Consider the following 16,499-nt stretch of genomic DNA (forward strand, 5'->3'; position numbering starts at 1 on the left):
GGCCTGATGCCCTGGTTGTCCCGCACATGCCTTGTGAGCGCCCTCAAGATAAACCGCTCCATAATCTTCCCCGGCACCGAGGTCAGGCTGACAGGCCTATAGTTCCCGGATCCTCCTCTGGCCCCTCTTGTAGATGGGCATCATATTGGCAAGCCTCCAGTCATCTGGGACCTCCCCCGTTAAGCAGGACTGCTGATAAATGATGGAGAGCAGCTTGGCAAGCTCCTCTGCCAGCTCCCTCAGCACTCTCAGGTGGATCCCATCCAGCCCCATAGACTTGTGAGCATCCAGGTGGCATAGCAGGTCGTTAACTGCTTCCTCTTGGATTACAGGTGGGGGGATGGGGGGGTGTTTATCCTGTTCACTGTACCTGTCTTCCAGCTCAGGGTGTTGAATACCCTGAGGATAACTGGTCTCACTATTAAAGACTGAGGCAAAGAAGGCATTAAGTACCTTTTCCTCATCCTCGGTGACAAAGAAAAAAGCTTTTAAGCTGACCTAGCAACTGATCCAAAATCTTTTGCTTTATTGGAGACTCTGTGGCTGTTGCTCTATTCTCCTGCATTCTGTCCTCATCACTATTACGTAATTGACTCATGCTGGAGCTAATCTGCCCATCATTACCTGGACATTGAGGTGTAACTTCTTCAGGCGCTTTATCAGTGTGTCCTTATTGCATGGCACAAAAGCCTCAAGGTGAGCGTAGACTCCATTGCGGATGGCAGGATTTATCTCCTGTAACTGTAGCTCAATACTGACAAACAAACAAGAGACATCAACCAGTGAGGCACTCCAAGATGAAGATGACAACTGAACACAAACCTAAGGAAGCTTTATATGCATAACATTCTAGCTGTGCATACTAAAAATAGCAGCTTGGGACATTTTCAGATAGTTAAACTTTTTAACAAAAGGAGGAAGTCTTAATCAATGGCAAGTAACCATTCATATACATACTTCTCCAGCAATGTTGAACACTGTCCTTCAAATTTCATTTACTCCCACCATTTCACATCAATCTCGACACAATTTTGACTGCTACAGTCTTCCAGAGATTACTTTTTGTTTCTTAGAATACGAACAGAGAACCTTCTGTATTAAATGCTTAGTTGAAGGATTGCAGAGTAAAAAAAGCTGGCATTTTCCTTCATGAAAGCTGATGGTGTTTTGAGTTATGAAAGTGGAGGACAGGAAGAAATAATGGCAGGTTTTGGCAGTTTTGTTGGATTTTGCACATGAAGTCAAGGACACAGGGCACTACAAAACACTTTACACTGGATAAAGACAGACAGATAGTCATGACAGGAATTGTATTCATATACAAATCTCTTTAGCTAATAACTAGCTTAGACTGATCTACCTTCATTGACTTTTAAGGGCTTTGTTGGAACAACCTCAATAATATTTCCTCTTCTGTACTTTTCCTTTCACCCCCTTTCCAAAAAGCGAAGGTTGTACAGATAAGCACTTACTCCAGCAAAATATTATTCATGTCTTGCGTGAAAAACTTCTTCCTGCCTTCTTCATCAAACATCTTGGCAGCCTGAAAATACAGTAATAAAGAGTATCCAAAAGTTCATAGAGCATTTTATCCCAACAACCTTTGTATCTTTACTTTTACTGCTGTATCACATTCTAATTTTCCAGAGAACAGCATTATTTGGAAAAAATAAACAAAACCAAACTATACTCAGCTGTTTAGGAAAGAGGTGAAGATTATTATTATACTACTTAAAAACTCCTTGCTCTAGGGCAAACAATCATTCTATTTAGAATCTGCCTGGATCACTGATGTTAACACATTCATCTTTTCAATAACCATGAAGGAAGAAAATGGTAGAGATGTTTTACTATCTCACCACCAGCAACATTCCACTACTACTGTTTGCTTTAAAAAGAAGAGTGTTGCTTGACAAGTCAAGCAGGCAAGAGCATCAACACATTTCTACTCTCAATCTATAAAAGGCTCCTGTTCTGCCTCTGTTATGTGCCTCACTCAGTTACAACTTCCCAGCCTTCTGAGATCCATCTCAATCCTTCATTGCAATTTCTACAAAGGGATTATATATGCTAGAGGAATACCTCATCCCTCTTTTCTGGTGCTGTCCAGCATTCTTGCCACCTTTAGACTCTCTTTAGTATTTTTGTCTAGTCACTTCCCAAGTCTGTTTGAGGTGGGGAAAAAAAGACAGCCTTATTCCTATACATACTTCTTTTTATTAGAAGTTTTTCCTGATCTCTTGGGAATTCCCCTGTAGAATCCCCTTTATCTTTGTTCTTATCTCCTAGATTCTTATTTTCACAAACAATGATAGCCTGTAGGAGAAAGCCAATTCCCTGCACCATTCTACAAGAATCAGTATGATCTCCTCTCTAGTGTTCATCCACTCTGCAGATTTATAGAAGTCAAGACAAAGAGAAAAAACAACACTTTTAGAGGCTTATTGTCATCTTATATTCTGGCACTGGGACCAGACAGTGAGTACCTAAAGGAGCTGGAAAAGGATACGTATGCAGAAGAGTAGGCAAGTGTGGTATCACTTGCCACACAAGTGACTGACAAATATTAGAGGAAGCCAACATGCTATGAGGCTGAATTTTCAAATAAATTAGAAATCTCTAATTCTGCCTTTAAAAAAAAAATAGTGACTTGTTACAACATAGCTAAAACCTACAAATAAATGCAAGTGTTAACTTGATAAAATTTCTTTATTACTATGAAATACTGTTCTTGCTCTTGTGTAACTGACCCATTTAAGTTTGAAAGAAAGATATTTTCTGGAATTGTGAACTCTACACTGCACAGGAAAACAGGAGTCTGATACTCTTATCAGAAACCATAAGGTAGCCCATTGTCTGAATGCTTTACTGCTTCAGTCATGAACGTTATACCAGAGTTTAAGTTCCTGTAAGGACTACATTCTGCTCACTACTTTCTACCGTAAATTCAGCTGCTGAGGGGATCGTACTATCTGTTTAAGAATACTGAAGCATTTGTCCTGCTAAAAAATTAGAAAGGTTATAGATGTTTACAAGTGATAGGATACCAAAAAGACAAGTTTGAAAGTCTTAAATACAGTATCTTTAAGCATAATAAACCTAAGGATTACTATCATCTTCTGGTTTATATAAAGTGGAAGGAAAGAGATGCTTTGACATTTCAGTCCCAGCTAGACCTTAAAAGGCAATTTCAGCATTATATTATCATACTGGACAGTGTTGCTGGCTTTTGAAGAGAGCAACATCGGCAGATTCAAAAACTGCATCGCTATCACTGAACTGCGTTGGGTTTTTGGTTTTGGTCGTGTCCCCCTGTTCCCCTCCCCCGATTATCTTGACAGTTACCTTCACAATAGAAAAAAGACATTCTATTACTTTCCTGCTTGCGTACTAAATTGTGTTCTGTCACAGTAGTTCAGAATTGCCCACTTAGGGAACTAGAAGACATTAATGTACAAAAGGAAGTCAGGAAGTTTTTATTGTATTTAGTCAGTGGCTTTCTAAATTTATTTATTTATTTTTTAAATCTAGATATATCATACTCCATTCATGGAACATAGGCTTTTTCCCAGAGTTTTATAAACTTCTTAGCTTTCTTTGCACTAAAGAGCACTAAAGCTGTGAGCCTGGTAAGTATTTGACAAGACCCATTTCTGTTTTCCTGCTTTTTAGATGTTTTCCCCACTGATAACGTCAGTTGATTGCCATTTGCAGAAGGTAAGGAAGTTGCAATCTTTTAGTCAACACACAGCCTAGTTTTTCCCCAAGTATATGGGTAGACTTGCTCTGCTCAGCCAGCACCAAACTTCCAGAAGACATTATCAGAAGTAGAAGAGTTAGGTTTAATTCAGTGGCTCTTGGAAAACCTTTCTTCTAACTGGATGGGGCTTGTTATACAGTGAAGCAGTATGAATTTGGGGCAGGCCACTAACACTTCCTGACTTTTGGCCTAATCCAGTTCTTCTCCAGTTTTGCTAGAAGCTTGTTGTTGATTCATAGCAAAATTAACCTGAATATTCAAAGGTAGACAAAATCATCTCTCTCACTTTAGTAAATATTAACCCCTTGGCTCTATTTAGCTTGGAACATTTAAAAATAACTAAGAACACTATAAGACATTCACATACAGGTAAGAAACATTATGCTTTATCATTACTCTAACCTGTAGCAAAGCAAGCTCTGCTACTGTTAAAATCATTATTTTTCCAAAAAGGTAGTAACTTGAACTGCTTTTTCAAAACTTGCTGAGTAAGGAAAAGCTGCACTTTATTCTGAGTAAGGAAAAGCTGCACTTTATTCTGAGTAAGGAAAAGCTGCACTTTATTCTGAGTAAGGAAAAGCTTTAATATCAGAATCTGGACAATCAAACAACAAATTTATTCTCAACTTAACATCCACAACTGAAACATGAGCATATAATACCTTAATATCTCTGATCCCTTTCAATAAGCTATTGGGGTGTTTGTAACCTGTGGATTTAATACTTTTCATTAATATTTTTGACAAGTTTGGACTCCATTCTGACCTTCCAAAAGAAAATATTCAGTTTTGTGGTGGTTTTTTTTGTAGTTGGGTGGTGGTTTTTTGTTGTTGTTGTTGTTGTTTTGGTTTTTTTAAACTGGCAAGTTAAATTTATGTTACAAATCCAAAAATTCAAGACATTGATTTGTCAGCTGCAGTCATATTTCAGGTTTCCCCCTCCAAAGTAAGAAAACACCCATCCATTTCACCAACTAATAATTCAAGTTAAAGTAACACTGATATTTCCATTATGGAAAAAAAAACAAACATTACAAGTTATCGTACACAGAAGACTTAGAAAACCTTGTCTCCACTGTCGAACAAACGCTGCTTTAACAATTGACCTGCATCATCTCTGTGCCCGTTTTCATCTGAGTATAAATACAGATATTAAGATTGACATTAAGATCAATTCTACATTTTTTAGTATTTCAGCCAACAGTTCAAGGATGGCAACTTAGGCCCTAATTATTCTTCCTCGTTCTCTCAGATTCTTGAATGCAATCCCTTACCAGTGAATTCATACTTACTGTTCGAAGGTCTCCAATGCGCTTTTCAAGTAGCATAGGCAGACCTTCTGGGAGGGCAGGCACCTGCTTGGGTGTCATGACCTGAGAGGTGTAGGTTGCCTGAGTGACATTTCCATTTTCTCCTGACAGCTCAGATACCGGGCTGCCATCAGAAGTGCCATCAAGCAACTTGTCAAAGTCAATGTCTCCCAGCATCTCCAGGGCACTTTCAGCTTCTTGCAGGAGCTCACGTTCATTTGTGCTACCAAAAATGGAGAGGACAGGATCATTGATCCTAAGATTCAAGTCAGAGATATCATTTCCTGCACTGAGAGAGGAAGAAGGAATTTTACTAGGGATAGAGGTTGCAACAGTCACTGGAGGTTTTGGACTCGATTCCTTCTTCCTCATGGCTTCCTTCTCCTTTTGAAATTTACGGATCATGGCAGCCAGAGAGAGCGAGTCTTTATACAATTTCTTTTTCTTCTTTTCAGATTTGTGTGAATTTAAGGCCATTACTCTGTAGAGGAAAGAAATCTTTCATTAGAATGCATGTGACTTTTGAGGCCTTAGTAACCTTTAACAAAAATCTAGGAGTTTAGTACAATTAAAAAATTATCAGGGGGAAGCAGCAAGTACTTTGTCCTTCCATCTTCAGACTATTCTATCAACTACCATAAACTTTTGCTGGTCATGTGATTTCATGCTCTCCAACTGATTCGTTTTGCTAAGTTTTCTACACATTAAGGCAAAGGTTATTTACTTTAGACTTCGCATTATGGAGAAGTTGGCACATTTGTTAAACTCATGGCTGATCTATGCTACTAAAATACTTAAACTTGCCTCAGACTCCTGAATGGTGGCAGGTTGCTTTAGGTTTAGGCACACCATGTACATTAAAAAAATTCTTTTCATTGCTAAGAATTTTGACATGCAGGCTCAACATCTATACGTTACTTAAACTGAGCATTTTCTGCCAATTCATCACCTTGATGAAAAATATCAATAAATTTTCAGTACCAACTTGAATATTCACAATAAGACAACTTTCACTCAACGACAGTTTTCTAGAAGCCAATTAAAAACCCCACCACCTTAATCCTTCCATGCTAGCCTCAGAACTCAGGAAAGCACACAAAGTTATAAGAAACTTGTAGAATAATTAAGCTATGTTTATAGTTTTCCAGATTAGAAACCAAGGGATGTGAAGAAAATTATTTTCTGTCAGATGTAGTTCTTAGTGCTACACAAGACCTTGGGTAGAACAATGATGGCTAATGCTATTCATAAACTCAAAATTTCTTTTCCGTAATGTGTCTTTCCTTGTTTTATTATTCCTTGTTCAAAATTTTGGGGGACAAAAAATTACCTTGTAGGACTTATTTATGCCAAAAACGCACACAAATTCCAAAATCTGTTAGCTATTAATTATAGTTTAAAAATACAATATTCTAAACAGCTGTGATAATCTTGCTATGGCACACAATCTTGAAACCAAACCTCACATACAATTCAAGGGTTCATCTAAGGAAAGAAACCTACCCCAACTGCTTAGGAACTTTCATTTTCCGAGGCTTCTTCTCCTTTTCTGTCCCTTCATCTTTCCGCTTGCGCTTCTTCATTCCACGATCTTCACTTTCTTTTAACTTTGCAATCTAGAAAAGAGATCAAATAAAGGACAATGATTCTTCCACCCTAAAGGACTTTTACAGCAAGAAACATTTAGTTTTCCTTACACTTTCAAATTCAGAGCCAGGAAAAATACCTCAATGTGTGTAAAGGCAAACAGTATCACTGGATTCCTAGCAGCAATTGCAGTTACTGACAAGCCTCAATCATTAATCATTTTTAAACAGTTACTGAATTCAGAGTTTTCAATAAGAAGAATACTTTAAGGCACACTCAGACTGACGCCCAGCCAGTATGAGCAATGGCCACCTTGGAAGACTGAATCCCCACACCACCTTCTGCTACCACAGTTTCATTGCTGAGTACGAAGTTACATAGTATGGAATATCTTTTTGACCAATTCAGATCAGCTGTCTCCCCTCCCAAGTTCTTGCTCATCCCTAGCTTACCTGCTAGTGCAGGGTAGGGAAAAAGAAAGCCTTCACACTGTGCAAACATTATTCAGCAACAGACAAAACTTTGGTGTGTTATCAACACTATTTTAGTCACAAATCCAAATCCTAGCACCATAAGGGCTGCTATGAAGAAAGTTAACTCCATCCCAGTCAGATCCAATACAAGAACCTTAAAGTTATGTTAAATTTAAAGAATTGTAGAGCAGGAAAGGAAAAAAAAAATGGCATGGAACTTGTGAATGTCATACGCAAGCAAATACGTTCGCATTAATCATAACTTGTCAAAGTACATAGAACAACACACTGTTTGGGAAAGACTGTATATACACTTTTTATATAGCTATTCTTATACACTGAGTTTATTTCAACAGATGTTTTATTTTAAGTGTTATTCTGAATATTAGGAACAATTTCAAATCATGCAAGCTTTATGCAAAATCATGAAAGCAGTAGTGGAGAATCTACGTTCTCATCTCACATAATAAAAATCCTGTTAAATTACAGAATGAATCATCTGTCACTTCAAGATGCATGGACACAACTTGTTAGCTTGCCTAAGCAGATGATTAGTCCTATAAGACTGGACAGCCTGTGGACATCTTGAGTTATTTCCCGAACACTAGTACATGAGCCACAAAACAGAAAATGCAATAAAACAGTACTGTGCATCATTCTGCTTTCAGCCTCTTCATCTGAGCCATTCTAAGCGTATCAAGTATTTCCCAAGGTCCACCTAGCTATAAAAAGCATAATTAAGATAACTCACTTTAGGTGGCCTATGCTTTTTGTCTTCTGCAAAGTCTTCATCCTCTGAGTCAGATGCCTGGCGGAACTGCAGTGTACCAGTGTTGATATAAAACCCTCCATATTTGGTTGTCAGGGATGCAGGAACCAATTCATCATACTGGGCAGGAAAAAGAAGATGAGTTTATCAGCATTTCTTAATAAAATGAATATGTAGTTCACTTACCAGTCCCTATACATGAAAAATTATATACAAGTACACAGCACAGCTTGCTAGAATAGAAACAGGACAGTAATGCTATTGAAAACTTACTGGCCAAGGCACAGAACATTAATATCACAGAATAACCTTTCTACTTTCAAAATAATGCCCTTTTTTTGAAAGAAAAGATAGAATTACAGCATTAAAGTACTGCTTTCTGAAGGAAATGAGGATGGGCACAGAGGCATTCCCTTCCCCCTGCCCCTGGAAAAAAAAAGCCCAGAAACTTTTAAACTTTTTTCCCCAATATTCTGTCTCTGAGAACATGTTACATTATGCTAGACATTAAATCTCAATGATACACCACCTGCCTATGAGCAACTTCACTTCATTGTTCACTGGTTGTTTTTGTCCAGGAAGTAGGGAGACACAGTGAATTATTTGTTTTCATCTATGACAGCCTTACAGGCATACCAGCAACATCACCGGTTGAAAACAAATTTTGTAAAAACAAAAACACCCTGCCTCTGTCGATTTTAAATTTTAAGTTTCATACTTCTATTGAATACCCTTCAATTTTATGAGACAGTGTGAGGTTCAAATTACCTTCTGTTAGTCATACATTTTTATAACAGGCCCATTAAGTTATCTGTAAGTGATAGCTACAGTTATTACTAGAACCTATTTCTTCCATATTTTCAAAAAAGATGACAGTCTGAACAATCACTATATTACAGTGGAAGAAGCCTCATCTGTATCAGAATTTTACAGAATTAGATGTTATATCCAAGAAATAGGACTGAAGATAGAAGAGATGTTTTTGTAAGTTAAGCATAAAAAACCTTCTCAGATTATATGCATTGTTTCATTAAGACTGCCACAGTTTTCATTAACACTCTGCAGCACACTTGACATGTTCAGCTGTTCCAACACACACTACCTTTAGTACCAACTCTTAACCACAGCGCCCTGCTCAAAAACCTACTTCTCTTACAAAGTTCTCTGAAATTTTCTTTTGTTAAAAATGCTACCCCAGACATGACAAACTTAGCCACAGTATCTGTTAGCTTATTTCCAATTTTAGGTGTTGAATATGACATTGCCTCTTATACAAATACCACAATGCCAGGACTTGTTTCATTGAAAGGCAGATATATTCTCACTGTTTAGACAGTTTTAAAACCACAAAAGGTTTCAAACTCTTATACGCTCTTTATTTTGAAAAGCACTTAGTATTTATGAAGGAATTTCCAAGTTAGAATTACAAAGCCGTATCAAAAATATTGAAATCCAAAGACATAGGAAAAGTAGTCAATATTAAGTATAGTGGAAGACAATATTAATTCTATTATTTCATGACCAGCAGCCCCCTCAGAATGACATTCTCCCCCAGGATTACCAGAAAACTGTTAATCTCTAGGAAATATCTTGTTAACACCAAACTCTCAAAAAGGCTGGGAGAACGAATAGGTTCATTCTAGCTCTATGCATAAGTATCAACAAAGCAAGCCATGGAAGTGTTTGCAAGAGAACTGAGGGAGGGTTGCCTTGACAATGCTGTTATCACTACGCAGAAGGACAATGTTGTCCTGAACTACTCCAAATTTGAGCTACTGGTCTTAGTTTTCAAATATTGAAAATTGTAAGATGGTGAACTTAAGCAACAAATACAATTCTGAAAGCTGTAAGTCTGTCTGGAAGCATAAAAACAGAATGCCCAAGACACATACCTGCCAACAAAGATAAGGAGGAAGCATTTACAGGACCTAGAAAGTGTTACAAAAGTACCAGAAAGACACAGTAACAGTGCAATGACTAAGAATCAATTTCTGCCCTTCTTCTGAAAGAAAGGGTAGGATTTTGACACACCTCAGAGGTATGCGCTCTGGCAGAGGAAGAAGTCAATTCCGAGTCACAGCTGCAAGCAATAAACATTTGGTAGCACAGCCAAATGATTAAGAATTAAGTAAGATACTTGGGAAGGAAACAATGTGTTTGTTATTTTGAAGTTTGAACCAGCAGGCCTTCCACTGCATGTCTGTTAAGACAGAATTCAACAGGCTGAATAAATTAGTAGGCAGTTTTAACTGCCACAACATTAACTGAAGACTTGAGATCACCTACACGAAGGGAACACACACAGTGCGAAGTGAAGTGTCAGCTACCAGCTTATTTCATTTCCCCCTGCACACCATGCAAAATATACTGAAGATAAAATGGTTTAAGAACCAAAAAGTCTGGGCTACCAAAAGCATTAAGACAGGAAGAAGAGTTACACAGAAGAGGAAAATGGTGAATGCAAACTTCAGCAAGGAAGCTGGTGAAAGAGCCTGAACTGGAGACTTATGTGGATTTGATCTGAATAAGTAGTTAGAACTTTCCATGAGTCACCACCTTTTATCTTCCTGGAATGGAAGGCTTAACAAGCAGTAGAGAAAGACAGAAAGGGAAAGGAAAAGCGGTGACAGGATCTATGAGACACCCTAAGATCATATGAAAGACTAGTGCAAGAAAGCAGGAAAATCTATTAATTGGACAAAATGAAAGCAAAGTGGCTTAGTTGTGGACTTGGCATTCATCTTAAGAGACCAGGACGATCATGCAAAGTAGGAGGTGCAAAGTAAACTTGAGAGCAGAGGCTGGGTATGAATTTCAGAGAAATCTGGTGTTTTTCCACAGCTCTCAGAACCAGCTTCATTAGGTACAAGGAAGATGAAAGGGAAAGAAAATAAATTATTATCCACAGTGCTTAATAGACAGAGAAGGCATTTCCCTTTTGAGCTGACAGGGTGTGAACTGAATTGGTGAGGTTGGGGCAGTACAGGATCAAAACAGAAGAATACAGTAGTTGCCAAGTTTGAAGGAGAAAGCACACAGTCAAAGCTGGGACCATTATCATAAGAAGTGAAGAACAAGTAAAGAGAAACACAGTAAAGACTTGGCTGCAGAGCAGTAAAGGAAGCCCTGGAGAACACACAAGAAAAAGTATGGATTAAAGACAGTCCACAAGTGAGGAAGCCATGAATCACAGCAGATGATTAGAATGATCAACTTGCTATGTGGCACAGATCCATAGGAACAAGGCAAACAGAAAGGCAGAATTCATTCAATATACAGATGAACAAACCATCCCGTAACAGTCTGCAGGCAAACAAGGTCAGGAAGACATGGATGTGTAACTTACTAGTTGAGGTTTCAACAGCTTGTGCTGAGGACTATGAATTTAGTCCAGACTTTCAAAGACCTTTCTGACATTCAGTTATCCTTAGCCCTTGAGAGTTTACTTTTCCCTACCAAAATTCGATTTGCCCTCAGCCTACTGAACAAGGTATAACTTATAACTCAACATTTCATTTTATTTTCAACTTACCTAAAGCTGCGGCCTGCAGACCACAATGTACCTAGTACCCCCTCCTCTGAGGTAAGCTTACTATTTTCTAGGGCCCTAATTCAACAGAAAATTTGAATATGATTGTATAAGATATTGGCAACAGCTAGATTAAACTTCATTTTAAAGTCTCTTCAGGACTCTCAGCTAAAGGGAACACGGCTCTTGCAACTTCTAAATCTTCTGATGAATTCAGAAGGTTTCAAGACTTTTGCTTTGCAATAGCTTTTTCTGCATATGAAATTGCAGAAATGATCCTATTAAGGAAAACAGTTTAAGCCCTTTACAGTGTTCTGCTCTTCCTTATACATTCCAAGATCAAGAATTAAAATTCTCAGACCTACAAACAGACTTCATATACCATTGACTCCTGTGAACACGGATTTGTCCCACGAAAGATTATGGAGTCATTCTGCAGATAAAATAAGACTGATACATTGTCTGAACATCTAAAAGCAGATCAGTATGTAAGTTATTTTCAAGTACTGTCCTTGAGCTACATTACTATGCTTCTAGTGCCATTAATCTAATTAAATGTTTAGGTGTGAAAGATAATCTAGGTTTTTTTAAAAATAAGTTAACCAGTTTCAACTTCATTATTATACCAAGAACAGTGACATTTTATTGATTATGCCAATTTAGTTCTGAAATCCAGACCCACAGTACATAGCAGTATATTAATATTGTCTACTCTTGTGTTCAGATATTTTGATCATGATCCTCATATTTTGATCATGATCCTCCTCATTCAGTTCCCTTCCAGCGAACAACCTATACTATGAAAATATACATGTGAAAAGGCTTTTTAGCACTTCTGTATTAAGTCCTGGAAATGAGATTTGCTGCGAACATGTCCAAGTGTTTTAAGAAATGTAGCCTGTACATTATTTGTTGTGAAACTGGTATTATTTAGATAAAAGATAAGCAGGGATAATTTTTGTTCCTTGTTCAGTTTATTTTTGAGATGGCTCGAACCAGCTTGGGGGGGGAGCTGTTTATTTTTTGATCATCATTAGCCCACTGAATAGTCAAGCTCCTGAAACTATGTCAAATATGGTTGCTTCAGTCAAATGGACTGAATATCCATACAGTTCACTACATACTTCAAGATACTTCAAACAAACATAGCTGACCGATCTCTATGCTTCTTAAAGACACAAAGAACTGAAATGCACTCTTTGGCTTTGCTATCCTTCAAGGATAAGTTTTCAAACAAAAAACCAGAACTATCTTTCCAAAAAATAGCATAATAGAATATACAATGAAATCCTGAACAAGGTTAAGGGGGAACAATACATTGCTTTTCTAATCCAAGACGACATCAAAAAGCAAGCAGAAAGAGCTTTCCCATGGTAAAGAAGGTTCCTCTTCCACAATGCATAGGCAAGTTGTTGTTTTTTTGGTTTGTTTTTTGTTTTTTTTTTTAATCCTGGGGCAAAGGACAGCTGGCAAAGCACAACAGAAAAAAGCGTAACAGACTACTAAAGATATAATACCTGGCTCAGGGTAGTCTAGACTAGGATAGGATAGTCTCCTCGGAGAATCCTGGTTTAGTAGTCAGGATATTGTAATCCATCAGCCTACCAGACAATCTCGAGAGAACTACCAATATATATATATTGCCCTGTTTTGTTCTCACCATGACCACCACCTTTTATACCCTTCCACCAGTCACCAGAGTCAGGCTATTAGCTTAAGTGACCTTCAGTGCAACAAGATGACATTCTTACCGCCTTGAAAATATTTCAGCCTAAGTTATGAAATGTATGACTGCTCATGTGACCACCTTTATCTGTTTGACTCAATTCTTTCAGAGATTGAGCTCTGATCCACACTGAAAATATAGTTCAGTATTTTTATGACAAATAAGTATGCAATGTATTACTTAACCTCTCTAGGTTTCACGTTACAATTACTAGAAGATTCTGTAGAAAAAAGTTACTTTCCTTTTCCATTCATTTAATATGAAGAGCAACTTACCATATATGACACTTAAGACAGATGCTCTTATCAAAAATCTGTTATTTTGGCATGTTATAAAACCCCCTTTATATTATATTAATAATCATATCGTTTGTATATTTTTTTGGAAAACACTAGTTCCTTGTGTTGCTTAAATAAATTCATCTACTCATGAAGAATAGTTGATCCTAGGCCATGATCTACCCCTCTAGTAGCTCAGATTACTTTGAAAAGTGATTTTGTGCTCTTCAGAAAACTAAATTTAGCTAAAAGCAAGAAGTTGCTACACCTATTATCATTATTTCTTAATTATTTCTTACTCCTGCATTCTTGATGTATACAAATTTAAACAATGCTACTACAATGGCCAGATACAAGTCTCAGGTTTTTTCAAGTACCTATGCAGATGCCGAGTTTTCAGTTTCCCAGTTGTCCCACTAAGGTCATTAAATACATGTGCAGTCCTAAACTACCTGGTTGAAACCTAGGCCAGAACACAGGATTAAAAAAATCATTTAAGAAATTACTTATTACTTCCTAAAAAAGGATATAATGTTTTGCAGAAGGAGCAAGAGAACATTACTGTTGCTTTAACAAACATCAGACTTGTTCTGCAAATTCAACTACCTTTGCCCCTCTAGCCCTAATGGTTCTTGTACTAGAGGACTGCTGGGTATATAGTTTAAATGTGTCTGTTCTGCATTAAGCAGAACAGTATCTGCTTTACTTGTTTGGTACTCCATTTTACACCTTTCTTTGCTTTTTATCCCTCCTCACCCCCAGATAAATCAAGAGTCTCCTAATTGAAATTTGCCCTTGTATTCACTCAAATACATATGATAGGTCATGTGCCAACCGGCAGATCTACCCTGAAGACACCTGGGAAGCATGCAAGACATCTTTTATTAAAGGTGACACGGTGCACTCAGCTAAGTGAGCACTATTCCCCAACCACAGAACTTTCAAGACTGGGCAAAGTGACAATGAACGAGGAAGACAGACCAGTAATATAAACACACAAATCCTTAGCCAGTGAAACAGCTAGTAAGTGAATCTCTTAAAAAAAAAAGAAGCTTTAATGCACCCTCACATATTCAGTGTGGATGAGGTTTGTGATAGAGGTCTACAAAGGCAGCTTTTTCCACATGAAAAATGCAGCAATGTTAAATTTATCTCTCAATCCAATGTGAAAGTATGTTTAATAATGTATCCTATGTAGCATTTTTCTGTATATGCCTCTAACATTGGCGGGTTGATAGGCTTTTTCATTTTGTTTTTAAGAGACATTTATCTTTCTCAAGCAACAACACTGCTCTCCATAGCTATGCATAAAACAAGCTCCTTTGAGTAGGAAGGATGAGAGAACAACATCAAGTTGGCCTAAAACAACATCTGGCCCAGAACCCCACAAAAAAGGTAAAAATTACCATCAGCACACTGAGCTGTGCCATTCCCCAAATAGATACCATTCTCACTGGGAAAAGCATCTCAGATATTCAAGAGTCTTGAGCAAGATGCTCTTACCGGTGATCCATCAGCTTCAAGTTTCAGATCACAACAGCAGGAACTCTTGAGGGAAAGCCAGGGTGGGAGAGAAGAGGATATTAAATCTATCACACCTTTAATAAGCCTGGAGATTACAAGATGAAGTAAACCAAATTTACCCTAAGAACATGTGAAAACTGTATATCATGACACAGAATTTTTGCAAAGACTAAGCCCTTAAATTATGGAAAGTATTCTAGGGAACCCAGATAGAAAAAGAGCAACTCTGTTACCAAGGTGTTCGGAATTACTAAAATCAACATAGAATCCTTGAAAGGCTGTCTTTTAAGAGGGTCTGAGCTCTTGAGGCAAGATGTAGCTAAAGAAAAGTTCAGTTCTTCCTTTAAGTTGAAGTACCTGTTTTGGAGAAACTTGCCATGTATGAGAAACCATTGACAGGCTAGTTTTCTCTACCTAGCAGCACAGGACTCTTACACCAGTGTTTAGAAGGCTGCTGTGGAACCATGACTATAGTAGACTGAGTTAAATACTGACATACGGCCCTGGGTCTCCGAAGTACTGAACTGCATGCTTCCCATTGCTCTTGGCATTCACGTTTTGCTTCAGTTCCTGTCAGTGTGGCTACCTAGTATTGCTGCTTCAAAATACAGCTTGTACTGCTTACAGATTTCTAGGTGGATGTTCTTCCTCTGCATTCATCTACCCAACACAGGGGAAGGTGCTAGCTGGTCTTTGCCTGGATGTGCAAGTCTTACTACTTCTGAGTAAGAGAAAGTTGCATACTTTTTCACTAAGCACCATCTATTACTTCAGATCCCTGTTCTATATTACATAGCAGAAAGCTCAGAGAGCACTGTATTCCCCTGGAATTGCTCTCTATATAAAGCTTACATTGTCAGGAAGGTATTCAACCAACCAAATATTCAGAGGTCATCACAAGAGCAAGTAGTCCAGCCAAACCAGGCTGATATGCATGTGTATGCATATGTGTGGAAGGAGGACAGCAAGGTAGAAAACTGAGCAGCATATATACCAGATACATCCAAAGCAAACAGCAACCTGTAACTATGTACTTATTCCTGTAAGAGGAGATAAGTCTGAGGGGAGATGGGAGGTAGGAATTGACTGTGTCACTTAGGGTAATAATGTACCCAAGAACCTTTCTCCAATATTTTCCTTTAGATGGCTTCATGTCTGAGTCCACCGAATTGCTCTTCAGGAGCCCTTACTTTTCTGTGTTCAGTAGCCACAGGGACTTTGATGGTCTTAATGCAGCCAAGCTGCTACAGTCTTTACTACACTGTAGGAAAGTACTGATTCTTTCCAGAGTAAACAATTAAAGCAAATCTGTAAGAATCTCATGCATGGTTTTCATTTTCACAGAAGGTAAACAATGGCAATCTAGCCTACTAAGCAGCCCAAAACGTACCCTACTTCATCAAGGCAGGTACCACTGCCCTTTGAGGAGTCTGACAGGGAAAATCTCTTTGCTTAGGAGAAGCTCCCTTCTATCAGCACTTTCCAAGAACCTTCCTCCAGAAAAGCATGTCCTGTACCTGTCTGTACTCCAGCCCCATTAAAAT

At 38.1% G+C, this 16,499-nt stretch overlaps 1 protein-coding gene across 1 annotated transcript in view; it reads right to left on the bottom strand.

Annotated features, from left to right (window-relative positions):
* Positions 1–16,499, bottom strand: part of UBN2 (ubinuclein 2) — a 48,251-nt gene that overhangs the window by 20,413 nt on the left and 11,339 nt on the right. Inside the window, exons 5-9 of the mRNA XM_009322831.1 lie at positions 7,881–8,018; positions 6,573–6,685; positions 5,052–5,550; positions 1,473–1,543; positions 625–754 (exon numbers count right to left, since the gene is read on the bottom strand). Of these exons, the coding sequence (XP_009321106.1) occupies positions 625–754; positions 1,473–1,543; positions 5,052–5,550; positions 6,573–6,685; positions 7,881–8,018 (951 nt within the window). The remainder of the gene's footprint in view (positions 1–624; positions 755–1,472; positions 1,544–5,051; positions 5,551–6,572; positions 6,686–7,880; positions 8,019–16,499) is intronic.

Source organism: Pygoscelis adeliae, unplaced genomic scaffold (assembly GCF_000699105.1).
Source record: "Pygoscelis adeliae isolate BGI_AS28 unplaced genomic scaffold, ASM69910v1 Scaffold60, whole genome shotgun sequence".
In the NCBI taxonomy this organism is placed as follows: Eukaryota; Metazoa; Chordata; class Aves; order Sphenisciformes; family Spheniscidae; genus Pygoscelis; species Pygoscelis adeliae.